Source organism: Dreissena polymorpha, chromosome 11, assembly GCF_020536995.1.
Source record: "Dreissena polymorpha isolate Duluth1 chromosome 11, UMN_Dpol_1.0, whole genome shotgun sequence".
NCBI classification, from domain to species: domain Eukaryota; kingdom Metazoa; phylum Mollusca; class Bivalvia; order Myida; family Dreissenidae; genus Dreissena; species Dreissena polymorpha.
This window is the reverse complement of record NC_068365.1, coordinates 48,020,358-48,047,310: the sequence shown is the minus strand read 5'-3', so window position 1 is coordinate 48,047,310 and position 26,953 is coordinate 48,020,358. Positions and strand designations below refer to the sequence as shown.

Genomic DNA, 26,953 nt, shown 5'->3' with positions numbered 1-26,953 from the left:
AGACAACACTTTGAGCCCTATACGTTAGAGATCTAGTTAGTCAACTGTGACCATGTAGAGACAACACTTTGAGCCCTATATGTTAGAGATCTAGTTTGTCAACTGTGACCATGTAGAGACAACACTTTGAGCCCTATACGTTAGAGATCTAGTTTGTCAACTGTGACCATGTAGAGACAACATTTTGAGCCCTATACGTTAGAGATCTAGTTTGTCAACTGTGACCATGCAACATTCTGCTTTCATTAACATTGTAAGATCACTGAAGCTTTGAATGTTGCATACCAAAGAAAGTATACCATCAGGATTATTCTCTTAAAACATGTAGAGTTCATAACTGTAAAACATAAATCTTGTAAATTCGTTTACTGGCTGTGTAATTATTTTAAGTTATATTTTTATAAAAATGAATAAAGAATATTTATTTTTTTTGCAAAGGATGTATTGTATATTTAACCTTTATTTTAAAGTTTTTGGGTTGTGATGTCTGCAATTTGACTTTTGAAAAAAAAAATCTATTAAATCATACCTTTTTGTTGTCCTGTAAATGAAAAAAGTTTCATAAATTCCTCCATCATGTCTATGTTGTAACATACTTTGCAAGCATATAGAACTTTCAAACTAGAATTCTCAGACTCCTATATTCACTGTAGTGTATGTTTTTCCCTCTGGTGTCAGTTTCCTGTTTGAGCATGGCTGCATCACATCCCTGTTTTACCTGCTTAATGCCTGTACAGGTTAAGTGTCGTCCCAGATAAGCCTGTGTCTTCTGCAATGGCTAAACACAGACAACTCTTCACTTTTATGGAACTTTTGTTTAAAGGAAGTCATTTATTTTTTTTAAATGTGTAGGCAGAAAGTGTCGTCCCTGATTAGTCTGTGCAGACTGCACATGCTAATCTAGGAGACGCTTTATGCACATGACCTCTAGCCTGTGTTGTCTCCCCCTGGTGTCAGGTTCCTGGTTGAGCAGGGCTGCATCCCGCCCCTGTGTGATCTGCTCACGGTGATGGACAGCAAGATCCTGCAGGTGGCTCTCAACGGCCTCGAGAACATCCTGCGTCTGGGAGACCAGCACGCCAAGTCATCCAACGGCTCCAACCCATACGCTGTCATGATTGAGGAGTGCTATGGTACGCTTTAACCTTGAATTTTTCATTTTGAAGCATCTTTCCAGTGACTACAAATGGAACCAAAAGTTTAAGAAGGTGTTTATTTGTATGTCTGTTTGAGTTTTTTCTGCCCATTACAAACGTCTCTCTGTCATTTGACAGAATTTTCTCTCTCGACTACTTAATCACAACCCTTGATTAAGATAAGAAATGTTTGTAGTCTTGGGACCTGAAGTAGTAGAATTGGTTTCCCTTCCTTACAAAAAAACTCCTTTACACATGTACCATTCTTGTGAATGTTATTTAGAATAAAAGCTATATTAATGCTTTGGTCCTTGTTCCACACAAATGCTTTTACTTAATAATCATATAGAATGAATTAAAACTTACAAAATACTGTAGTGCAGACGAATGAACTTGCTACTTATGTTTCTATATAGGTGTTTTTTTTCACCATTTTGGGAATGGGGCCGGTTCCCTTTGGAATGGGAAATTTTCGACGTTTTGACTAAAATTGGGAAATAAGTGTTGTTGTTGTTTTGCTAAAAATGCTTCAAAATTGAGAATACAAGTGTTTTCAGTATTATATTTACTAAAGTTGAACTTATATGGATGGGAGATGAACAAAATATTGATTTCTAAAAAAAATAATATTTATATATATATTTTTTTTGGAAACCTTCGATTAGGAATTAGTAGCTCCCATAAGGAATGGGGCCGATTACGTAACCCGATTAAGAATGAAAAAAAGCACTGCAATATGTTATTCACAAATCTTTCTCAGCAATAACATATGTGGCAGATACAAATGTTTCAAGCTCAACTCTTGTAAATAGATGATCATAGAAGGTGCTGGTATTTCTTGCTTCAGGTCTTGACAAGATAGAGTTCCTACAGAGTCATGAGAACAGAGATATTTACCAGAAAGCCTTCGATATGATAGAGCGCTACTTCGGGACTGAAGAGGAAGACCGAGCCATCGCGCCAGAGGTGGATCAGAACTCAGAACAGTACCAGTTCCAGACGGCGAATGACGCACCCATGGGAGGCTTCAACTTTTAGTACAGAGCATTGAAGCGTTAGTTAAGCTATCTCAGACGAGGATTCATGCCCACAACATATATCAAGCAAAACGCCTTCCATCTTCCAAACATGCAGGTCATTGCAGGGAAAGTGGAAAGAGAGATTTGCAAGATCCTTGGCCAACGACGTATTGAGGTCCCCCCAGCCCCCTACGGCACTTACAGTGCATGCCCAACGACGAATTTAACGGCCCAGCCCAACGACGAACGAACGCACGCAAGATTGCTGCCATCCCCGACTACAGGACTGCAAGAGAGATGTAAGCCCCTTCAACAATGTTATAAGTGTGATGACAAGTGTGATTACGTCACCAGCTTCTAGTGATGGATTGACATCGTTTTGGATGAATAAAGGAAAGATATCGTTGAAAGATAAAACAAATATGAAAGATGTGACAGACGAGAGCAAAATGGAAATGGAGTTTTACAGGTTTTTGTGTTCTGTACTTGAATGCTTTAAATGGAAGCATAATCTACAGCATTGATGCAGTGAGAGAGGAGTGAAATTGAAGGATTAAAACTTCTGTCCAAAGACATTGACATTATTCTCAAGGAACGCAGTGAAATCCATCAACATATATATGGCCTTCTCAACTTGAAGGCAAGAGTGTGGTGAAGACTGTGAGGTGTCTAAAACAGTCAGTCACAGAGGATATATGGTTCCTAGGACAAAGTTATCCCCCAAACCCCCACCCCAACAAATGGTGCATAAAGCTATGCATAGTGTGATAGTGATGTGAGGTGAAATATCTCTAGAAGGAATCGAGTCATTCAAAGATCTCAAGTGTTTTATCATTGTGAATGAAACTGTATTCCTTTGTGGATTTATTCTATCTTGATGATTTCGAAACAATGTGTTTCATAATTTACTCAAATTGTCAGCATTAATAGTTTTTTAGAAGACAGCTTTATAATGAGTTTAACTTTTTGTCCAACAGCTGAGGGTAAAGACAAATATATGTGGTATGTCATGGGGAGACTCTTAAATACACATGTCCAAATGCATACATCTTAGCTTCCCTCTGGGCAACGGGTCTTAATCCATGTGCGTTAAAGTGTCTTATATAAGCCTGTTCAGTCCACACAGGTTAATCTGGGACAGCACTTTCTGCTTTTTTAAGGTATTTTTCATTTTAAGAAAATCTTTTTTCCAAAAAGAGCAAAAATCCAGTTAAGATGGAAAATGTCAACCCTGGTTAGCCTGTGTCGAATGCACAGGTTTATTTGGGACAACACTTTATGCTCCTGCATGAAGCCTTGTTTTCGCAAGAGAGGCTCCTTGTTAGTTTGGTTTCCTCGTAACATGCCACAGTGTTATACCATTTAGTTCGTAGTATTTATGTATTAAGTGAACCCTTTATTAAGCTGTCTTTGAAAGGTAAGTTTTTGTTTACAGAGGTGTAAAAGAGCTCCAACTCTTTACAGTTTGAGAGAGTGGAAGTTTGAGAGAGTGTGACAGTGAGTGTGTGAAAGGTTAGAAGGAGTGTGAAAGGGTGAGATGTCCCACGGACGTGTTCATGACCCCCCCCACCCAATTATTGCGCAATCAGCGCTGTCCATTGACGATACTGACTCTCTTTAATTGCTACACTGCCAGGTTGAGTAAAGGCTACATTAAGAGTCCAGTGGAATAAACAGTCGACTCATTAATTTTGTGTTTACAATACTGGTATTTTAAGTAGAGCTGAAAAAGGCTAATGACTTACATTTATTTGTTGTTTTCAATTTTAACTAGTGAAGTGATAAATGTTGGATGTTTTTGTTGTTGTATTTTTTTTTCAAAATTTTGAAACATAAGGAATGGGCCTGGGTCTCTTTGGATTGGGAAAAATCGCGCCCTTTTAAATGGGAAAATAAGTTGTTGTTTTTTATACGCCCGTCTATGACGGGACGTATTATGGTATACCCCGCGTCCGTCTGTCCGTCCGTCTGTCCGTCCGTCTGTCCGTCCGTCTGTCCGTCCGTCCGTCCGTCCGTCCGTCCGTCCGTCTGTTAATGTCGTACGCTACGTCAAATATCCTTTGACAGATTTTCTTCAAATTTTAACACAATCTTAATATTGATAAACCCTGATCCCCTTTCGTTTTTGACGGAATTCTGAATTGTCGTTCCAGAGTTATGGGACTTTGTTCGTCAAAATTTCGTGATTTCATTGAATGTCCTACTGTAGCTCAAATATCCTTCGATGGATTTTTTTCAAATTTCAACACAATCTTAATATTGATAAACCCTGATCCCCTTTCGTTTTTGACGGAATTCTGAATTGTCGTTCCAGAGTTATGGGACTTTGTTCGTCAAAATTTCGTGATTTCATTGAATGTCCTACCGTAGCTCAAATATCCTTCGATGGATTTTTTTCAAATTTTAACACAATCTTAATATTCATAAACCCTGATCCCCTTTCATTTTTGACGGAATTCTGAATTGTCGTTCCAGAGTTATGCGACTTTGTTCGTCAAAATTTCGTGATTTCATTAAATAAACTGAAGTACAAAAATGATTCAAAGGGTTATTTATTACCTTACTACTTCATTGGCGAACGACGGGCGTATCATGCGCTCATGGCGCAGCAGTTTATTTTGCTAGCAAATACTTTTAAATTCAGAATAAGAATGATTTCAGTATTATTTACTATTGTTCATGTAAACTTATAGAGCATGATGGGAACTCAATGTTGATAGTTAATTAAAAAAACTTAAAGAATATTTTTTAGGAAACCTTTAATCGGGAATCTAAAGGTCCCAATTTCGAAAACAATATTTACTTTTTTCAATTAAGAATGGGTCCCTCTACTGTCCCCAAATTTAAATATTAAGAAAAAAAACACTGTGATAACTAAATTCAATATCAGGCTAGTCAGTATCATACTATTTTAAAGATCTTGTTGTCACGGTTTCCTAGCAGAATATGATGTTCTTTGGAAGATAATATCCAGTTCAAATGTTTTATCTTTAAAATACATGTAATATTTTGGTAGAGAAAAAAGAGTGACTCCTAAACTTTATTGGGCTCCAGATGTAGCTGGATCCTCTTTAGGTACATTTTGCCATCTTGTTTGTCAGTCATTATCAGAATGGCAACATGCCTTAAAGATGGTCGTAGTAAAGAATCTTGAAAAAATGGACTTGACCCTTGACATAATTCTTGTATACTTCTCTTTACTTAGTGATCAAGACCATTTTATTGGCAAGTGTTGATAGGTGGTTAATGTCAGTATACACTTACTATATCATTGATCATAAGTTGAGTATACAAAAAAAATACGACAATTTCAGTCTTTAGTGTCATTGTCCATTTTTTCAAGCTTGACAGATGTGTGTTGTTACGTTATTTGACTTACTTGCCCTTGACTTACTGACATTTCTGGCCCTTCTGAGAAGGTCTTGCATTTTGTGATAGATTTGTTTTTCAATTTGTCATTGATAATTTTGCCATCTCTGGACTTAATTTGGTAAATATCCTGGTTGCTCCAAAATAATGTAGGGAAATAGCGCAATCAAGTAAATGTGGCAGTACTAGAGTGCCTATTTTGTTCAAATGAGTTTCTTATTGACAGTTAAAAAAATGTGTTTATGATTTTGTATATTTTGGCATTCAAATGGTAAAATTCTGAAGACTGCTTTTGTTAGCATAAAATATAGATAGTATATTTGTTTGTTTTGAATAATTAATATTACTTGCCAACAATGACCTTATATTGACCTCTAGGCATGAATTTTTATATATACAGTTATTTGGAATAGTATATCAGTTCATATGAATCATCTAAAATAGATTATAGAGAATCTAACGGAATAACATGTGAACCATGTGCACAAACTAAATTAAGTATGCATGTAGCAGACAATACAAGCCTTGTAGTGTATGTTAAGAGAGTGCACATATATCAGGTCAATTTTGGCAAATAAATTGTCCTTGCCCTCTGCTGAATGCTACTAAGATGTATTTAAAAACTTCCTCTAGTATATTTTGCTAGTTATTTGTTTTAAGATATATTTCAGGTGTTTTTGTAATACTTGTATAAAACTTGATATCTTCAGTCCAAGTTCAGAGATGGCAATTCCCACAATGTCATTCAATGGTGTCCTATGTTGGTTTTTGTTTGCACTGTATTGTTTTTACTTAATTTTCTTAACAAATGCAACAACTTTAACATCAAATGATGATTTGATACTCGCATTCCATTGCTTTGAAGGTATGGGACGTCATATTTGTTTAGCATTGCTTTTATTTATACTATGTATGTGTATTGTATAATAATCGGCATCTTTTCATGTCTACAACTCATAACTGTTAAACAGGATTGTTATTGCATTGTTGTATAGGATAAAAAGTGTTTTGATAATAACTATCATGAGCAACATAACTCATTTTGTATAAAATTAAGCAAGTTACAGCTGTTCATTTTATTACCATATTCAATATCATTTGTGTCTTTAGCAGACACGTTTCCACAAGCCCTAAATATTTTCCCAGCGATTTGTCATGTTATTTGTAAAAACATGTATTTAAGATATTGTCAATCTGTTTATAGTCTAGTAAAAATAGTTTCAAAGTAGTTAATATTTGGTTTCCTTAATTCTGATATGATAACTCCTTGTTCTTGTAAAGACAACAAACAAATATTCAATGATTCACTAAGAAAGAGAGAAGTCTCAAACCTGTGCATGGCTTACAAAAGAATAGCCCTCTTTAAGTGCACACAATTTTGGTATTAATTTAATCAAAAGGTATTTTAGATACACTTTTGAAAAGGATATTATTGCATTTTGATTTAATTGTTTGTTGTTAGTCATTTTATATCTTTATGCTGTATTGTTTCTGTTTTTTTTTGTTACTCTCATCTGCTTCTTTTAGTATTTCTTTTAATACTTTCTCTAATTTCCTAGTTGAGGACACTTGATACAGAATGGTTCTGCAGAATTCTGAGAAGTAATTGAGTTTGTTTTTTGGCTTTTATAAAAAAAAACACATTCAAATAAATGCCCAGTAATGTCTTGTTACACAATGGAGATTGTTAAGATGTGTAACTATGTCCATCTTTCTGTTAAAAAATGTGTGAATAAACTTGAAAGTAGTTCAGAGTTCCTTCTTGAAAAACAGTAGGTGAGAGCCTTTCAATGTGTGTAATGTAGGTAATATCAACAATTTGGTATCAGGTCAGGTGAAAAAGTTCAGATGGCTAAAATGTAAGCCTTTTATAAAATTTCTGTTATTACATGAAATGCTTCTTCCATCCATGGATGGATGGTGTTTGTTGGTTAGAGATGGTTTTTTGCCAAGATTTTGTTTGTGAACCGTGCTTTTTTATCCCCGCCGAAAAAAATTCGGAGGGGATATAGTAATTGGTCCCGTCCGTCCGAAACTTTGTCCGGAGCATAACTCCAAATCTATTCAATGGATTTACTTTAAACCTAGAATATAAACAGATGGCAACTAGGAGAAGTGCAGTGACCAAGAACCATAACTCTATCTACCTTAGTTTTTTGAATTATCTCCCCTTTTATATAATTTTTAAGTAAATTTTTGTCCGGAGCGTACCTCTAAATCTACTGAAGGGATTTACTTGAAACTTTAAATATAAACAGATGGCAACTAGGAGAAGTGCAGTGAACATGAACCATAACACTATCTACCTTAGTTTTTGAATTATCTCCCTTTTTTTAATTACAAAGTAAATTTTTGTCAGGAGCATAACTCTAAATCTACTGAAGGGATTTACTTGAAACTTGAAATATAGACAGATGGCAACTAGGAGAAGTGCGGTGACCAAGAACCATAACTCTGTCTACCTTAGTTTTTGAATTATCTCCCCTTTTATATAATTTTAAAGTATTTTTTTTCCGGAGCATAACTCTAAATCGACTGAAGGGATTTACTTGAAACTTTAAATATAAACAGTTGGCAAGTAGGAGAAGTGCAGTGACTAAGAATCATAACTCTTATCTACCTTAGTTTTTGAATTATCTCCCCTTTTATATAACTTTAAAGTAAATTTTTGTCCGGAGCATAACTCTAAATCTACTAAAGGGATTTACTTGAAACTTGAAATATAAACATATGGCAACTAGGAGAAGTGAAGTGATCAAGAACCATAACTCTATCTACCTTAGTTTTTGAATTAACTCCCCTTTTATATAATTTTAAAGTAAATTTTTCTCCGGAGCATAAGGGATTTACTTGAAACTACCTACAAATATAAACAGATGGCAACAAGGAGAAGTGCAGTGAACATGAACCATAACTCTTTCAGCCATAGTTTTTGAATTATCTCCCTTTATTTGTTTTTACAAATATTCTACTCTCTTAAACAAATGTTGTCATACAAGCAAACACATTTCGGCGGGGATTTGGCACTACTGTGACAAGCTCTTGTTATGCTTATAGAATAATTATATAACTTTTGATTATAATTCTCCATGACCAGAGGATGTATTGTTAACAGATTCAATGCTCATATATATGAAAGTTCACAATTCCAGGTTGCAGCTTGTAGGTCATGAATGTATAGTTCTACTCTTTAAATGACATGCCAGAGAGGATTTTAATACCGGAATGACTTCAGATTATTATTCCTCATGACCAGACAAGTTGTCATGTACAAAGCATGTGCTTTTCCATGAAGGTCAATGTACCAATTCAAGGTCAAGTGTCATGAATGTTCTACCCTGGACTTATTAATGCCTCGGAGGATTTTAATATTACTTATTATTCTATATCCAATAAATTCATCCAATCGGCATTCTTCATATGTATCACGTGATGTCCAATATATTCCGGTATTGGATCCAAACAGTCTGTATTTTTTCCATATTGGACAGTTGAGTACAAGTGCACTAAGCAATTGTTTTATAACAATAAAAGCCGTTACGGAGAAAAAGTATCAAAATGTACAATAATCGATTCACACGGGCGCTTGTCTTGAAAATAGCATAGATGCAATTAAATTGGGTATGCACGATATTGTCAAATATTTATGAATTTATATAAAATGTGCAAAAACTTGTACATGTATTTCAATATAAATTAAAATAAAAGTTAAGAAAAACATGTGTCGAAAAATGCGAAATAAGCCAGATATTTAATTCTGAAATCGGAAATGTCTGTACAGTCGAATTCGCCAGTATGTATGTCATGCATGTACGATGTGAATCTAAATATAGTTTTACAGATCATTTTTATTTCCAGGTGCAACAATATCTATTCATACGACACACGAACTCCGATCCTAATAACAAGACGAATGCTTTGGTTATTGTAGGAAAATATGAACGAAATATCTTCGTCACCCGGGGGGGGGGGGGGGGGGGGTTAATTTGTTGTTGCTGCATTTTATGAAATTCGTTTTCATGTCTATTTTTTCTTGCCTATTTTGTGTTATTGTAACATATTTTTATAAATATATTACACAAAATGTACAATTTAACACAAACTATCAAAATCGTGCATACCCACTGTAAAGCATTTTAAAATAAACATTAAAATTAAAAGGAAACAACAAAGAAAGGGATATAGAATAAAAAGCTTATTAGACGTTAACGGCTCGTCCAATATGACGTCAAACTGTGTTCCCGTCAAAATATACCTCCGTATTGTAGTGAAACGTCTAATAACCTATAATTATTCCAGATAACTAGGCAAAGTGTTGCATTCAACTTACTTGTTCCTCAGTTGCAAGGATTTTCATACAGTTGCTAGTTCAGTTATTGGTTCTACTGCCTAACTGACAAGCTTTTGATTCAGGGGCATTTGTCACATCCCCTGACAAAGTTTGTTCACGAAATTGTACAATGTAACGAGCATTTTGACTGTTTCAAATATTTAAGTGTTTAAAATTATATCATTAAATTACTTTTAAGTAAAACAACATGTTGGACAATCCCTTTATTTCCCCTGTTAAGGTTTCCCTTTTTAATTTTGAAAAATATATTTTTAAATCAAGGTTTGCCCGAAAGAATCCGATCATTATGCATAAATGATTTTAATTAACTTAATAGAAAACGTTCTTAAACCTCAATGTGTGAAATTCCTAGTTCATAACATCAGCCATATTTCCGAAAATAAGTAATTCAAATATTGAGTTAGAAGTGTATTTGAGTTTTGTTTACTACCGTAATTTATTTTAGCTATTTTACTAATGCAACTTCTGACAGATTTCGCAAGAGGCTAACATTCAAACAATAAGTATTTTGATGAACAATTGGGCAAAGGCCACAATGTACTCAGCTAAGACCCTGAATAATTATCTAATAAACCACCCGCTTACTGCCGCAAATTTAAGATTCTATAGATTATTGCAAGTTTCATATGCATGTGGAAGGATATTAACGATATGCTGTCTTCATTGTAAGAATACTTTAAGCAGCACTTTATGATATAAAAATGTTGTCAAACATGCACTTAACACTTTTAATTCGGTTCTTGTAATCATATTTATGATGCTTAATGTTTCCCAATTTCATGGTTTATCGCGCTAATTTTCCCAATCAGAATGGCACAGGCTGTAACAAAAAAAAGCAAAAACAATCACTGAACGTGTAGTTCAAGATAAGCCTGTGTAGTCCGCAATGGCTAATCAGGGACAACACTTAACGCTTTTAGTTTGTTTTTTTCGTTTTTAACGGAAATCTCTTGATAAATTCCAGTATTGACTGAAAATGTTGTCCCTGATAAACCTGTGAAGACTGTGCAGGCTTATTAGGGACAACACTTTGAGCCCTATACGTTAGAGATCTAGTTTGTCAACTGTCACCATGTAGAGACACTTTGAGCCCTATATGTTAGAGATCTAGTTTGTCAACTGTGACCATGTAGAGACAACACTTTGAGCCCTATACGTTAGAGATCTAGTTTGTCAACTGTCACCATGTAGAGACAACACTTTGAGCCCTATATGTTAGAGATCTAGTTTGTCTACTGTGACCATGTAGAGACAACACTTTGAGCCCTATACGTTAGAGATGTAGTTTGTCAACTGTGACCATGTAGAGACAACACTTTGAGCCCTATATGTTAGAGATCTAGTTTGTCAACTGTGACCATGTAGAGACAACACTTTGAGCCCTATACGTTAGAGATGTAGTTTGTCAACTGTGACCATGTAGAGACAACACTTTAAGCCCTATACGTTAGAGATCTAGTTTGTCAACTGTGACCATGTAGAGACAACACTTTGAGCCCTATACGTTAGAGATCTAGTTTGTCAACTGTGACCATGTAGAGACAACACTTTGAGCCCTATACGTTTTAGATCTAGTTTGTCAACTGTGACCATGTAGGGACTAGCATTTTTACTGTTTCAAATATTTAAGTGTTCAAAATTATATCATTGAATTACTTTTATGTAAAACAACATGTTGGACAATCCCTTTATTTCCCCTGTTAAGGTTTCCCTTTTTAATTTTGAAAAATATATTTTTAAATCAAAGTTTGCCCGAAAGAATCCGATCATTATGCATAAATGATTTTAATTAACTTAATAGAAAACGTTCTTAAACCTCAATGTGTGAAATTCCTAGTTCATAACATCAGCCATATTTCTGAAAATAAGTAATTCAAATATTGAGTTAGAAGTGTATTTGAGTTTTGTTTACTACCGTAATTTATTTTAGCTATTTTACTAATGCAACTTCTGACAGATTTTGCAAGAGGCTAACATTCAAACAATAAGTATTTTGATGAACAATTGGGCAAAGGCCACAATGTACTCAGCTGAGACCCTGAATAATTAATCTAATAAACCACCCGCTTACTGCCGCAAATTTTTCTTTCTAGAATGTCCACAAGATTCCACTTCAATTGCATAAGGTGTGGCCCAGCACTCTCCCCCTGGCAGCCATGTTTTTTTAGCTCACCTGAGCAAAAACGTGCTCATGGTGAGCTTTTGTGATCGCCTTTTGTCCGTAGTGCGTTGTCCATGTGGGACGTCAACATTTGCCTTGTTCACCCTCTAGAGGCCACATTTATTGTCCAATCTTCATGAAATTTGGTCAGAAGATTGGTTTCAATGAAATCTTGGATGAGTTCGAAAATGGTTACATTTGCTTAAAAACATGGCGGCCAAGGGGCGGGGCATTTTTCCATATATGGCTATAGTAAAATCTTGTTAACACTCTAGAGGCCACATTTATTGTCTGATCTTCATGAAACTTGGTCAGAAGATTCATCCCAATAATATCTTGGACGAGTTCGAAAATGATGCCGGTTGGTTGAAAAACATGGCCGCCAGGGGGCGGGGCATTTTTCCTTATATTGCTTTAGTAAAACCATGTTAACACTCTAGAGGCCACATTTATTTTCTGATCTTCATGAAACTTGCTCAGAAGATTTGTCCTACTGATATCTTTGATGAGTTCAAAAATGGTAACCTTTGCTTGAAAAACATTGCTGCCAAGGGGCGGGGCATTTTTCCTTATATGGCTATAGTAAAATCTTGTTAACACTCTAGAGGCCACATTTATTGTCCAATCTTAATGAAACTTGGTCAGAAGATTCATCCCAATAATATCTTGGATGAGTTAAAATGATGCCGGTTGAATGAAAAATATGGCCGCCAGGGGGCTATAGTAAAACCTTGTAAACACTCTTAGAGGCCACATTTATTGTCCAATCTTGATGAAATATGGTCAGAAGATTTGTCTTAATGATATCTTGGATGAGAACGATGAGTTCGAAAATGGTTACGTTTGCTTGAATAACATGGCCGCCAAGGGGCGGGGCATTTTTCCTTATATGGCTATATAAGGCTATAGTAAAATCTTGTAAACACTCTAGAGGCCACATTTATAGTCCGATCTTCATGAAACTCAGTCAGAAGATTCATCCCAATAATACCTTGGACGAGTTCAAAAATGAGGCCGGTTGGTTTAAAAACATGGCCACCACATGGGGCGGGGCTATTTTCCTTATATGGCTAAAGTAAAACCTTGTTAACATTCTAGGTCACATTTATTTTCCGATCATCATGAAACTTGGTTCAAAGATTTGTCCCAATGATATCTTGGATGAGTTCGAAAATGGTTTTGGTTGCTTTAAAAACATGGCCACCAGGGGCAGGGCATTTTTCCTTATATGGCTATATATGGCTATAATAATAGTAAAACCTTGTTAACTCTCTAGAGGCCACATTTATTGTCCAATCTTCATGAAATTGATAAGAAGATTGGTCTCAATGATATTTTGGATGAGTTCGAAAATAATTATGTTTGCTTGAAAAAAAAGGCTTCCGAGGGGCGGGCATTTTTCCATATATGGCTATAGTAAAATCTTGTTAACACTCTAGAGGCCACATTAACTGTCCGATCTTCATGAAACTTGGTAAGAAGATTCATTCCGATAATATCTTGGACGAGTTCAAAAATGATGCCGGTTGGTTGAAAAACATGGCTGCCAGGGGGGGGGGGGGGGGCATTTTTCCTCATATGTAGTTTTTAACCCCATTCTCAGGTTTCAAACTTGATCAAGATATAATAGTTTCATTAAGAATGGGCAGTTATGTGGCATCTAGGGTTTTTGTAAGGGAGACATTGAGAACATAGACCGACAAAAAGCAGTCACAAAAGTTAACTATGCCCAATATGAGCATGTGCTCTGGTTTGCTTAATTAAAGAAACAATAAAGTTATCAAAAAGGCAATAAATGTTTTAGGTCATTTATGAAATAAGCGATTTGTTTGTGAAACACTATGTCCCCATATATATGACCTTGAAGGATGACCTTGACCTTTCACCACTCAAATCCATGAGATGTACATGCATGCCAAATATCAAGTTGCAATGGTCAATATTGCAAAAGTGTACATTAAATGAGTGATTTTGAGCCATGTATTTGACCTTGAAGGATGACCGTGACCTTTCACCACTCAAAATGTGCAGCTCAAGGAGGTATACATGCATGCCAAATATCAAGTTTCTATCTTCAATATTGCAAAAGTTATGGCAAAATGTTAAAGTTGGAGCAAACAAAGCAACAAACCAACAGACAGGGCAAAAACAATTTATCCCCTACTACAGTGGTGGGGGACATAAAAATCCAGAAATTGTAAAATCATGAGCAGGAAACAGAATTGAGGGGTTTTATTACAATTCATCCATATATGTAGAAGTTACAATTCAATTAACAAAATATAATTTAAGTTATATTTATGCCTAGCACAAAATCAATGGTGCTTTAATATAAAACGCAACCCTGTAACAAAGCATAAATGAAACAATTACACAAAGACAACTTTTAAAAATAAACAACAATCTAACATTTCATTTCATTCTTGAGTTATGCAACAGAGAATGGCAGTTAGGTGAAAGGGAAAACAAATGCGTTCATAATAAAGCAAAAACAATGCCAAGAACTGTGTCCACAATAAAACCGTGAAAATTTATTTTTTAATTTACATACATGTTTTGTTATCTTAAAAAGTCACATACATGGAATGTTAGTCTTTAACCCTTTCCCCATAAGAAGCAAAGTGAAAATGGCATTTGCAACCAGCATAAAACCAGAACAGCCTGCTAGTAAGTCGCAGTCTGTTCAGGTTTTATGCTGTTTGCAGCTTTTTAGTATCTAAGGGTTGGAAATGAAGCCTTTAAAACTTGAATGTAGTAAGAAAGGTCTTTAAATAAATTTATCTTTCTAAGTGACTACAAACACGTCAAAATACGTATCTAAGTGGAAAAGGGTTACAACAACATATAATATATAGTGGCTTAATATGGTTTACACAGTACCTCAAGCAAACCATAATTTTTCTGCAAACAACATGCATAATTCATAAAGCAACACAATTTTATTCAATCCAATTAACCATAATCATATGTAACACAAAACAACTGTTCATGATATCTAAGCAGTTCAAGCAAACAACAACATACACTGGTACCTAGGCAACAGCAAATGCAATATTAATATCACAGACAACACAAAATACTGCAAGGGGTAATATACAAGTACATTTTAGACTAAAATAAGCTACAGGCGAAACTACGGGTTTTATTTATTTACTAATATTGAAAATGGACCATTAATCAAGAAAACTTGATAATTTTGAGAAAAAAAATAAACATATAAATTTGTTTTTATGAACCACACTTTAATATATTTCTCTTGAGTTGTTAAGACTTTTTTAAGTAAGAAGATCATTTCACACCTTATAACATAAAACAATAAAAACGCTGACAGATTTTTGTGTGTGTCCATTTAATCACTTGTAGAATCGGCCACTATACATCAATATGAATATTTATTAATGCATGTAAGCATAACATTATAACCACTCTAAAAGATGTCAGTTTTATCACAGTATTTTGATATAAATATCACATTGTAGTAATAAAAAATATTCATTTAAGGCATTACAACTATACGCATATAAATAAAGGACACTTCCATATTCATGTAAGTATTAAAAAGAACAAAATGTCAAGGCGTCAAGCAATTTTAAATTAACTCTGAAATATCCATGTGAGCAATTATTAATATTGATAATTAATTTAAAGTATAATGAGAAGGATGAAGTATTGAGAAAATGTACTTTTTTCATTTAAGTACTTTGTTATGTCCGATACTTACATAGAATCATTATTGATCAAGGTTAAACAATATAAAAAATATGTTGCGTTGAACGAGTCATTTTGGACTCAGCCACACTATATTTGATTGGAACATTTGCAGAGACAAAATTATGGGATTCAACAACATGTATTTATTGACAATATAAATGCAATTTTATGATGTAATTTCCTTAATAGTCAAAACGAGAGGGATACCGGTAAGTTATTAATTGATGATGTTAAAAATATATATAACTTGTTCTATTTTGCAGTAAATTATTACAAGTTAAGCAATTATTATGCAACTGCAATAGGTGCAAAAACTGAACGACTTGATGATTTGATTATACCCGAATATTTTATTCATTAGGTATTATGCAACTAAAAAAAAATCATCAAAAAATACTGATCACATAAAAAAAACAAAGAAATTATAAAAGTCAAAAGTCCACTAGCAATTGCGCAACAATTACACCATGAGTCTTGACCCCGGAATATAGCGTGACTCGCTCCACAGATTGGACTCTCCGCAATTCTTGAGTTGCCGCTTGCACTGGCCGCAGCGGTTATATTTATCACACTGTTCGTGAAGCAGCATGCCAGGGCTCAGTGCTCGCAGCTTGTCCTCCTCCAGCCGTTCCCGCTTCAGCACGGTGGCCCGCGTCCAGTCCTGCTCCAGGCGATGGCGCAGGTTGGTGCGGCGCTGGAACTTGTTGGCGCGGTCCTCCATCATCCTGCAAAGGGAACACAGAGTTTGCTTTTTGCTTTGCCATCGATTTTTTCTTAACATGCTGGTCCAAGGACTTATAATATGCGATTACAAGTATGTGCTTGTATTTACAAAAGGGAATATAAAACGCTTATAGGTGAATCCTATCCTAGATGGTCTATTTGAGTCTCACTCAGGGTGTATTATGATACATGTGCCTAAAGTGCTCACCCAGATTAGCCTGTGCTAATTCTGACAGCAGGAAATAGAAAACAGTGATAGGTGAATTCAAGCCATTATGGCCTATGTAGACATCACCTAAAATATTCCAGCCCCGCTCTGGGATAACTGAGCTTGATGCATTTGATGCAAAGTGTCATACAAGATTAGTCTATGCAGTTCGCACAAGTAAATCAGAGACGAAACTTTCTGCTGTTATAAAAATGTTCATGTAAAGTTAGTCTCTTCAGAACGAAAATCCAGTATAGGCAGAAATGCTTGTCTCTGATTAGCCTGTGCGGACTGCAAATGCTAAAGCTGTGTTTTTCAAGGTTCATTAGAATTCACCTTATCTGTTTTAAATGTGCACTTACTCTTCTTTTGTCTTTTCCAGCACTTGTTCCTCCTCTCTCTGTTCAGCCAGGCGTTTCAGGATCATTTCCCGCTTTCGCTGGGCCACGAGGTCCTGTTGTTCCTGGAAGAGGTCGTACGCACGACGTCTACGTTCAGCCATCTTCTCATTGGTCATGTCATTCTTGCCAAACATCTCCTTGTCTGGTTCTCGGGCGGGAACTTGTAATGGCTTGAACCGCAACTGCAATTGGAAGGAAAACATGAATGTTAACAGTGGAATAACATTGAAAATGAGAAAGTATAGAAGTCCTTTACCTTTTTTATTTCACTCATGCCCCTTGAGTCAAACAATCCACACAAAAGGGTACCGTAAGCAAAGTTTATTCCATTAATAGTTCGTAAGATATTTTGAAACAAAGTGATGATCAACATTTAAATTATAAAATTTTATACTCAGGAGTATCAGCTTTTCAATTATATCATGTTTATTCGTCTGTTTACCAAATTAACTACACTTCAGTAGCATGTTTATTTTTTCGAGAAATATAAGTTTTTTGGAAACTTTTAATAATTTTAAAAGTATTACCACAATTAAGTAGGGTAAAGCTGATCAGAAAATAACAAGGTTAGCAGTGGTCACTACATTAATTGTATTTTTATCAAACAACACTACACAGATTTGAATTTACAATAACTAGAAATGAGTCTCAGACACAAATACCCATAAAACACATGTTTGGACACAGATTAATCCATAATTCTAAAGGATAAACATGCAAAGGGCCATAACTCTGCCAAAAATCCTGACTGCCAAAATTCATTTCTTTCCAACAATCTACATATTGAGGCTATTCAATTGTAAAAGTTTAGGAGAGATTTAGAGTATTTAAAGAGGTTTTGAATAACACAAACCTAGAGATACGTCATTTTATTCAATACTGGAAAACAGACAAAGGACCATAATTCTGCCTTAAAATTGTCACAGACGTAATTCTTTTCTAAACGATCATCTGCATATTAAATTCATTCAACTATGAAAGTTTGAATTTGAGCCACCCAATGATTAAAGAGTTCAAAACACAGACTTTGGGACATATATACAGACGAACATAAGTAAAACTGCAAGGTATGACTTCCACTTCATGAAGGCATAAAAACACAAGTTCATATTCACACTCAAAATATTCAACAGTTTTATTCTTGCATGCAATCATAATTGGCATTTGACCATATTTAATGCCTTAGATCACATTGTTCCATGCAAACATTCTTCACAATAATGTAAGGTAAATAAGGTAGTCTTAAGTAGGATTTGTGGCTAAGATATAAGAAGCTAAGAAACTCAAACAATAAACAAACTAATCTTTCACACACACACAAACTTTCCTATTTAATTCCCACAAAAAAACATTTAATTGAACTAACCTTCAACAACTACATTTAAAGATTTTGTCAAATGTATTCTCATTTAAATATCTAGATATGCAGTCCATGCAATTGATTTTTCTGTCAATATGCATTCAATCAATTTCCACTTCAAATGCATAAAACACTTGCTCAAACGTTTGGAAAACATGGTGACAATTGGTTCATTGCTCAGAAAAACTTATCAGCATTCTTAGAGACCCAGGTATTGTAGAGTGCTATACTGACACATAGCATTAATGCTGGTCTGCGTACATTTAATTTCTTTTTTCTTCAAACCTTAATAATTAAATTGCAATGCCATAGGCAGAATTGCTACTGCACCAATCTTTAACAAGTTATTCAATAATGAAGAAATTTATTTGTTGTTAAATTATGCAAAAAGCAGTGATGACCAATCAAATAAAAAGGTTACTTCATATAAATGTTCTAAAGAAAACATACCCTACCAACGAATGCAATCCCAAACAATTTAGTGCATTACTTAACATGGAAATTATATTAACATTTAATATCCAATAACACTATTATTATTAGATTGTCTGTAAATAATTGTTATACAATACTAAAGTTTAAACCAAAAAAAAATTCCTTATTCTTAGAATAAGTATCAGTTAAGCGCACATTATTTTGAAAAAGCTAGCTAGGATGGTGTTGTTGATATTGATGATAATAATGATGATGATGCTGAGTTTTTATTTTAAACAATAAAGTAAACAGAGACAATGCAAGAAATAACAGAAACCGGAATAGAAATAAGAGAGTATGAAACAGAAGAGTAGAAAGGTGTTACCCGTCCTACAAAAGGTTTCCAGTCCTCGTTGAGCCTAGCGGGGTTGGGCTGAGAGAAGGGTCGGATGGTGGTGAGATAGGGGAGGCGCAGGTTGCTGCTACTCTCAGAGGGCTCAGAGAGGTTGCCCACAGGTCTCGGGTTCATATCGTCCAGCACGTTAAACTTAACTCGGATACGGACCTGGTGGGGGCGGGTGGTGAGAAAAGGAAGGAGAGAGAGATAGAGAAAGTAAGTAGGAAATGGGTTGATAATAAAGAAGATATGATAGTTTGAAAATATATAAAAGTTTGAAAGATTTATTTATTAGGAAAATGTAAGGTTGTTGCTTGTAAACGATGAATAAAAAACAGTTAACACAAACAAGATTTGATTAAAGATATACATGTAAAAAAAAATTACATGTATATCCTTAAAAAAGAGTATTTATCTTACCTTATTAACACCAGGAGAAATGTATTGTCATATTGTAAGATATAACGTCAGAAAACAAATAATAAATGTAAGGTGATGAAAATAAAAACAAATAGGCAACAGTTAAACTAGCTGGAGTAGCAACCATTCATGATGTTAGATAGAGAATGGGAAAAGTAATGAATGACATATGAGATGAAATTAAATACCTAATACATAATCATGGGGTGAACATATGACAGATGTATAAAACCACCGCCAACACGATTTTATACATTAAGCCTTTGCTCTGGACAAATGGGGCATTATGCATGTGCGTAAAGTGTTGTTTAAGTTTTCCAGTGCACTCCAAACAGGCTAATCAGGGACAACACTTTCCACCTAAACTGGATTTTTTCTTAGAAGAGACTTTCTCAAACACGATAAAAGCAGAAAGTGTTGTCCCTGATTAGCCTGTGCAGACTCCACATTTCAGTCTGGGACCACAATTTAAGCACATACATTACCCCAGAGCAAGGCTCATATAGTGTTCAGTATTGTACCTGTGTTTCGAGAGCCTTCTTGTATTTCTCCTGTTCCTCTGCCTTCTCCCTCATGAACTGTTCACGCTGAATAGCCAGGCTGAAATATAGAGGCGCATGTGTGCATGTAAGTTATCACATCATATAAACCTGTCCCGCTAAGAAGCAAATATAAAATTGCTGTATGCAACCAGCATAAAACCAAACAGCCTGCGAGCAACTCACAGGCTGTACAGGTTTAATGCTGTTTGCTGCTTATCAGTCTCTTAGGGTTGGAAATGAAGCCTTTAAAACTTGCATCTTTTAGAAAGGTCTTTAATTTAATATGATTTTTTAATGGGAGCACAAGTTTGTCAGCCAGTTACCCCATCTACCTTGTTTTCAAAAAATGACTTTTAAAGGATAAATTGTCCACTTTCACAGTCAGTGTAAAAAACGCAGCAGATGCTTAGAATGTTGATTTGTCTCACTAAAATAAAAAGTGTATGTTGTAAACTTTGCTCACACCATAAATTACACAATTTAATGTTTAAAAATTCACCAAAACAAACAGACAACAAGCGAGCCCTCATCACTTACTCTTCGGCGAGCTGTACTTGTTCTAGACGCTCCAGGAATTCCTCGTCAGACTGCCTCTTGGCTTTCACAGTCTCCTTGTGCTCAACCTGCATTACAAACACTTGATTTTAGGAAAACTTAAAAATTGGGAGATAAAGACAACTGAATGGAAAACAAAGCAAGTTAAGAAATACTGAATGGTAAACAGTGTAAGTTAAGACTGAATCAAGATCTTCATTCGTAATATTAACCATTAGATTTAGGAAAATGAAAAGACGGTCAAACTAGCCTCTAACAGCCCCTTGCTCCTATTTTAGCATCACTCATCACCTACTTTTCTTTGTTGTATTATTCATAACCTTGAGGTAAATTTTGCCTAGTTATATCATACTTCTAGAAAAAATCCTTTATTGAAAGCTCCAGTTTTATTGAGGCATTTCAGATTGCATTCCCTGGATTACTAAGTAACCAGTTCTTGAGTTTGTCATTCTGACCTACCTGCTTAGCGAGGTCTCCGGAATATTCCGTCTGCTTGATGAACCTTGGAGGGGTCAAGGGTCGTCGTTGGAATATGTAGGACTTCTGCAAGAGAAATCAGCCAATACATACCTAGAGATAATTTATTGATTAAGAAGAACAAACTGCTATGAGAAGTTGCAGACATAGCGTAAAAGTCATAATGCTCCCCCTACACCAAACCCACATTTTTGAAGCAAAAATATTATAGTAAAAAACATGGTTTGTAAACATATGCCAAGGTTATAGTGCAGTATATTAATATATTAAAAATTCTTATATACCCTAATGTTATTATAAAAGTTTGTATGGCTTAAAGGAGTGTTTTACTGTAAAAACAAATAAATAGTCATTTGTGGATTGCAAAGGTGAAAAGAAAAACTATTCTATCACATACACAAAAGTTAAGTCTATATCACTCTCCATGCTTGATTTCAACTTTGCATTGTTATGTTGGATCAGGTGCAGACACGTTATATAAAATGAATAGTTTACATGACAGACATGGCAAAAGCTGACGTGAAATGCAAGATCGTCGGAATTACTGGCTGATATTTTTTCTTCCAAAGATTGTACCCGTCTTGCAGTTTTCAAACATTAGTTTGTGGTTACCAGTTCATTACATTTCCGGAAATAAAAAGATCAATCTCGTCATATTCCTTAACAAAGTTCAGTAGTAAATTGCAGCCTCGATAAATTTTGACAACCTTTCTAAATGTTAACGCAGTGTCTCGAGTTTGTTGCAGAACGACATCAGACTTAATGATTGGTTCGAAAAATTTGTCAGACATATATTTATTGTCCCCTACCGGTTTCACCGGAGGGGACTTATGGTTTGCGCTCTGTCTGTCTGTCTGTCAGTCAGTCAGTCAGTCACACTTTTCTGGATCCTGCAATAACTTTAAAAGTTCTTAATATTTTTTCATGAAACTTGAAACATGGATAGATGGCAATATGGTGATTATGCACGTCATTTCATTTTGTTCCTACATAAAAAATTCTGGTTGCTATGGCAACAAATAGACTAGAAATACTGTTGAAAATGGTGTTTTTTTGGATCCTGCGATAACTTTAAAAGTCCTTAATATTTTTTCATGAAACTTGAAACATGGATAGATGGCAATATGGACATTATGCACGTGATTTCATTTCGGTTGCTATGGCAACAATTAAAAAAATAATCTGACAATGGTGGAATTTCTGACAATGGTGGAGCCGGTAGGGGACTATATTGCTTGGCAATAGTCTTGTTATATATATGATTTTACATTATGTTCCTCACATGTTGCAAACATGACTCCAATATGGCGGACAGTAACAAGTAATTATGATGCTCAATGAAAATTACAAAGAACAATCGAATTAATGACAGACAGCATATAATTAGTATGGAAATGTATTTCTTGAATGTCACAGAACTAGTGTTTGTAAATTTGAATATAGTCTACAAGATTATCGTTCAAAAATGGAAAAAGACACAAATGGTTTGATTTACAAATATAAATGGATCTGTGTAGAATCAGATTCATGTGCATATTCTGCATTATTATGTGTGTCACTATATACCGTTGACTGAAATGGTATGTTAGTGAAATGGAAGATTTTGAAAGGTAACATCAATAACACCTAGTAGGTACGTTCATAGGAGTAAATATTTTCCACAAACTGAAACCCAAAACAGGCTTGTGACTTTATTTTTCCATTTCTTGAATTTACTTTCCATGCAGCTATGCCTTCATGGGTAAAACACCTATAATTGAGGCCTATTCAATTTACTATGGGCCTGTAATTTGTTCTCCTCGTAGGCCAGCCTTGCCTGTAAATTGTGACGGTCTTTCACCATGTCTGACATGACTCATATAATATATGACTGTACATTATATGAAGAAACAGCTGATTTCTTCAGATCTGTGAAAAATTATAATTAAAGAATATGCAAAATCATACTATGATAACAACAACAAAAGATCAAAACCAACAAATTACATTAGTAATTGTGTTATTTTCTACATTTCAGAATTATATAATAATGAGGATTTATAAATGATTATCATAATGATCAATGATATTGCTGTGTGGAATGCTTTACCTAATAAAAGCCCAAACGTTGAACATTTTTGTTTCTTTACTACTATTGTATTTAACTCAGGCTAGTTATTTAATTAATATTATGTAATACACTGCAACGCTGATATATCGCGGACCGGTATATTGCGCTGCCCAATATATCGCGCTTTGGCTATGGCTCCCAAAAATCTGACAAGCATGATCACTAAATGACATGTTTTAATATGAGAATTCGCTAACTTAAGCAAAAAGCCGGTTCTAGCTAGTATTAACACCCCATATTTCGCGGCTTTCTATGGCACGCACTGAAGCGTGAACAACAGTCGATTAGTGACAGTGTTGTTTTTAACACTTCAGAAATAACCAATTAGTGTCATTGCAAAGGTAATGATGGCAGTTTATTGGTATAAATCGTTTATTTCGGTAAAGGTCATGAATTTCTTTGTCCTGATAAAGCGCGCGAAAATTGGTGTGGGTGTATTTATTTGTAAATAAAAATTTCGTAGCGGGAACAACATTGAGATAATTGAATTTTCATTAAGAGTTTCATTGTAAATTTCAACTATAGTACCGCGGTATCTTGCGAATTATGTGGCATTGACATTTCCTCTTGATAAGATATAATTCAAACACGCTGTATCGTTACCGTTACACTGTATCAGTTCCTTCATTAGGACTATTTATAAGGGTAAATTCGAATCTATGCACAATTATATTTTATACGTTTTTTACTGAAAGAATTCTTCTTTTTAGCTGATTCGCGAGCGATCGTACATGAAAATAAAAAATATAATTTACATTTTGGTTTTTATGATAAATACAGATACGTACGTAGTTATGAAAATGTTCATTGTAGAATTGGTTTGCAATAATTACTATACAAATATGTAGCAGCGCTGTATATAAAATGAAAACATTGGGGAAATTTGACAAATTAACCGCAATACAATTAAGTAAGACATTTCTCGAGTTATATCGCGCGCCGAATATATCGCGCTTCCGATCTTTGGACCCAATCAACCGCGATATATCGGCGTTGCAGTGGAGTCGCATTACATGATATTAATTAAATAAGAATACAATATCTTAACAAAGATTATTCTTGTTATCCTTTTGACATTTGAAGCCACGTTATGCAAAATGGGTCTTCGTCCATGACTTGTACCGTCAGGATAGCTTTAGACCAGCCTGCTTATTAGGAGCTACCTGTCCCCTAAAGACCTCACTAAACCTTCCATAACCTTAAAGTGGACAAGAATGCGCAGGTTATTCTGGAGCTACCCTTTCCAGCATATGGCATAAGACCCATTTTGGCATGACGCAGTTCATTTGTTATGACAGTAAACACAGCATGGGAGGCACACTTGTAGTCGAGTCATGCGGACGGTTACTTAAACACACAGGACTAGTCAGCACATGCACGTTTGTTTATGATGGGAATCAAGAGCTATATGCTATAAACACGAATTTGACTTAAATGACAATGTCAATGCTTATAAACATATGATAATAAATTTTAATTACGACTTCTTTTTGACCCATACCAAACTTCAGACAACTTGTGCATAGAGAGAAACCTAGATATAAGGAAGCTGTTTCTGAAAAATATTTTTTTCAAAGTTTTTCTCACCATTGGTTTTCCATTCTGAATTTGAAATAGGTATTGAACATATTTTAGGTACACATTTTGTGGAATCAAAAAGAAATCCCAAACCGATCATCACAAATTATCGTAATGTATGTCAAAGTTATCATCAATCAACAGAAAGATAATTAATTGGAAAACTGTAAGACCAATGAATCTGTTATTTCATATTCTGACATGCTTCGATTATCCAATGGTTGTGTACAATTTTATAAATAATAAATCGTGTAATAGATAATGAAACAACATATTTTACATATAACATATTAAAATCTTGATACATTTACACAGAAACTGGAAAAAATTAATGAAATAAAATTGTTGAAATAGGTTTTTTTTGTTTTTTTTTCACAAGTTTTAAACAGGAGTGAGAACTATGAATTAACTTTGTACATATAACCATTTTTTTTAAATACTTTAAAGCCAAAAAATACATAGAAATGTGTTATTTTGTAGGTCAAGGACAAAACTAAAATAACTGGTAAAAATATCTTTAAAAGATAGAACAGTTTCAGACTAAACCCCAAGATTAATCATTCAACACGTCTGCTCAAAGTTGTACGTACATGGAAACTTGTGTCGCGTTCACGTTTTTTCTGATGAACTGCCTCGGACACTCCCAGATTGAAGGCAGCCATTTTCTGCAGATTGTTTCGCTTAGCCATGTTAATCTCCTGAAAATAGTTACAAGATTCTTTTTTGTTTGAAACCATAAAGATAATGGTCAGCACAAGTTTCATCACAGATTAGCCTAAGCACTCTGCACAGACTTATCAGGGACGCCACTTCCGCAGACTTATCAGGGACGCCACTTCCGTTTTATGGTAATTTTGATTTTAAAGATGTCTCTTTTTGGCAGAAATCCAGTTTACACAGAAAGTGTTGTCCCTGTTTAGCCTTTGTATGCAGCACAGGCTAATCTGGGACTACACTTACCACACATGCATTTATCCCAGTTTACCCGAGGCTAATTAAAAACTGAGAACAAGATTTGACTTAAGAAAGTTCGTAGCCATGGGGCATAAATCCTAAATCTTTCCCTACTGTTACTGCTATAAATCTCAACAACATTTTAACACACAAGTGTTGTAGCTTAATCCACCACTGCCCACCTGTTCATGGAGCAATGTCTCTGCCCCCTTCATGTACAGGTACTGCTGCAGAAGTGCTCTGGAAAAATGGGGCTTAATGCTGTGTCTGAAGTGTCGTCGCAGATTACCCTGTGCACTCCCCACAGGCTAACCAGAAACGACACTTTCCGCTTTAATTGCATTTTTCTTTAAAACAAAGTCACCTCTTAGCAAAAATCCAATTTAGGTGGAGACTGATTATGCTAAGGGGAAACCAAAGGCTACTCTGGGACAGCATTTTTCAAGTGCAAAGTGTTGTAACTCACCTGTTCTTGAAGGACATTCTCTGCATCCTTCATATACTGATACTGCTGCAGCAGACGATCCTCCTCCTCCTCGCGCTGTCGACGTTCTTCTGCGAACGAGACAGGGATGTTCCGGCGCGCCCTTTGGTGGCAAAGGTAGCAGAGCTCTTGGCCCGCATTGGAATGGCCGCACGCCGTACCCGGAGGGGACATCACTCTGTCACCCGGTCGCATCTGGTCGAAACTCATGCTTCGGTGCAGGGGAGCTAACTGGGTCGGAGGTTGGGGTTTGTGGAGAATGCTGAATGAAAAAAATTGGACTCTGTATTATGTATGGTTCTGTGTTTCTTACAAAGCAAGTTCAAAATATTACGGTAATGGGGCATTCTTCTGTTTTAAAAAGTTATTTCTTGTAGATGTATATGTAATTTATTTTGTAATACATGTTTTGTTCAATTGGTCACTTTTTGCGCTGTCACAGAACCACAAATAGACATTCATTTTTTTCCGTAAAAAAAAACAAGGGTAGGTGCATATTGGGAAATTTTATGCAACAACAACAACAACAACAAAGGTTTATTGTGATATGCAGGCCGCCGGCCCCTGACACAGTTATAGAACA

The 26,953-nt window shown here is 35.2% G+C and overlaps 2 protein-coding genes across 7 annotated transcripts in view; one reads left to right on the top strand and one right to left on the bottom strand.

Annotated features, from left to right (window-relative positions):
* Positions 1–4,058, top strand: part of LOC127851829 (importin subunit alpha-7-like) — a 29,341-nt gene extending 25,283 nt beyond the window's left edge. Inside the window, exons 13-14 of the mRNA XM_052385758.1 lie at positions 958–1,133; positions 1,984–4,058. Coding sequence (XP_052241718.1) covers positions 958–1,133; positions 1,984–2,174 — 367 coding nt within the window. The 3' untranslated portion in view covers positions 2,175–4,058. The remainder of the gene's footprint in view (positions 1–957; positions 1,134–1,983) is intronic.
* A 10,194-nt stretch (positions 4,059–14,252) lies between these two features.
* LOC127851821 (coiled-coil domain-containing protein 81-like) overlaps positions 14,253–26,953 on the bottom strand; it is a 50,853-nt gene continuing 38,152 nt past the window's right edge. For 3 of the 6 annotated variants that reach the window (XM_052385741.1, XM_052385744.1, XM_052385743.1), the window contains 8 exons: positions 26,353–26,632; positions 25,523–25,630; positions 21,227–21,310; positions 20,750–20,835; positions 20,192–20,270; positions 19,239–19,418; positions 17,041–17,261; positions 14,253–16,472 (listed from right to left, as the gene is read on the bottom strand). In XM_052385741.1, coding sequence (XP_052241701.1) covers positions 16,208–16,472; positions 17,041–17,261; positions 19,239–19,418; positions 20,192–20,270; positions 20,750–20,835; positions 21,227–21,310; positions 25,523–25,630; positions 26,353–26,632 — 1,303 coding nt within the window. In that variant the 3' untranslated portion in view covers positions 14,253–16,207. The remainder of the gene's footprint in view (positions 16,473–17,040; positions 17,262–19,238; positions 19,419–20,191; positions 20,271–20,749; positions 20,836–21,226; positions 21,311–25,522; positions 25,631–26,352; positions 26,633–26,953) is intronic. The other 3 variants (XM_052385745.1, XM_052385746.1, XM_052385742.1) reach the window with 2 other exon arrangements.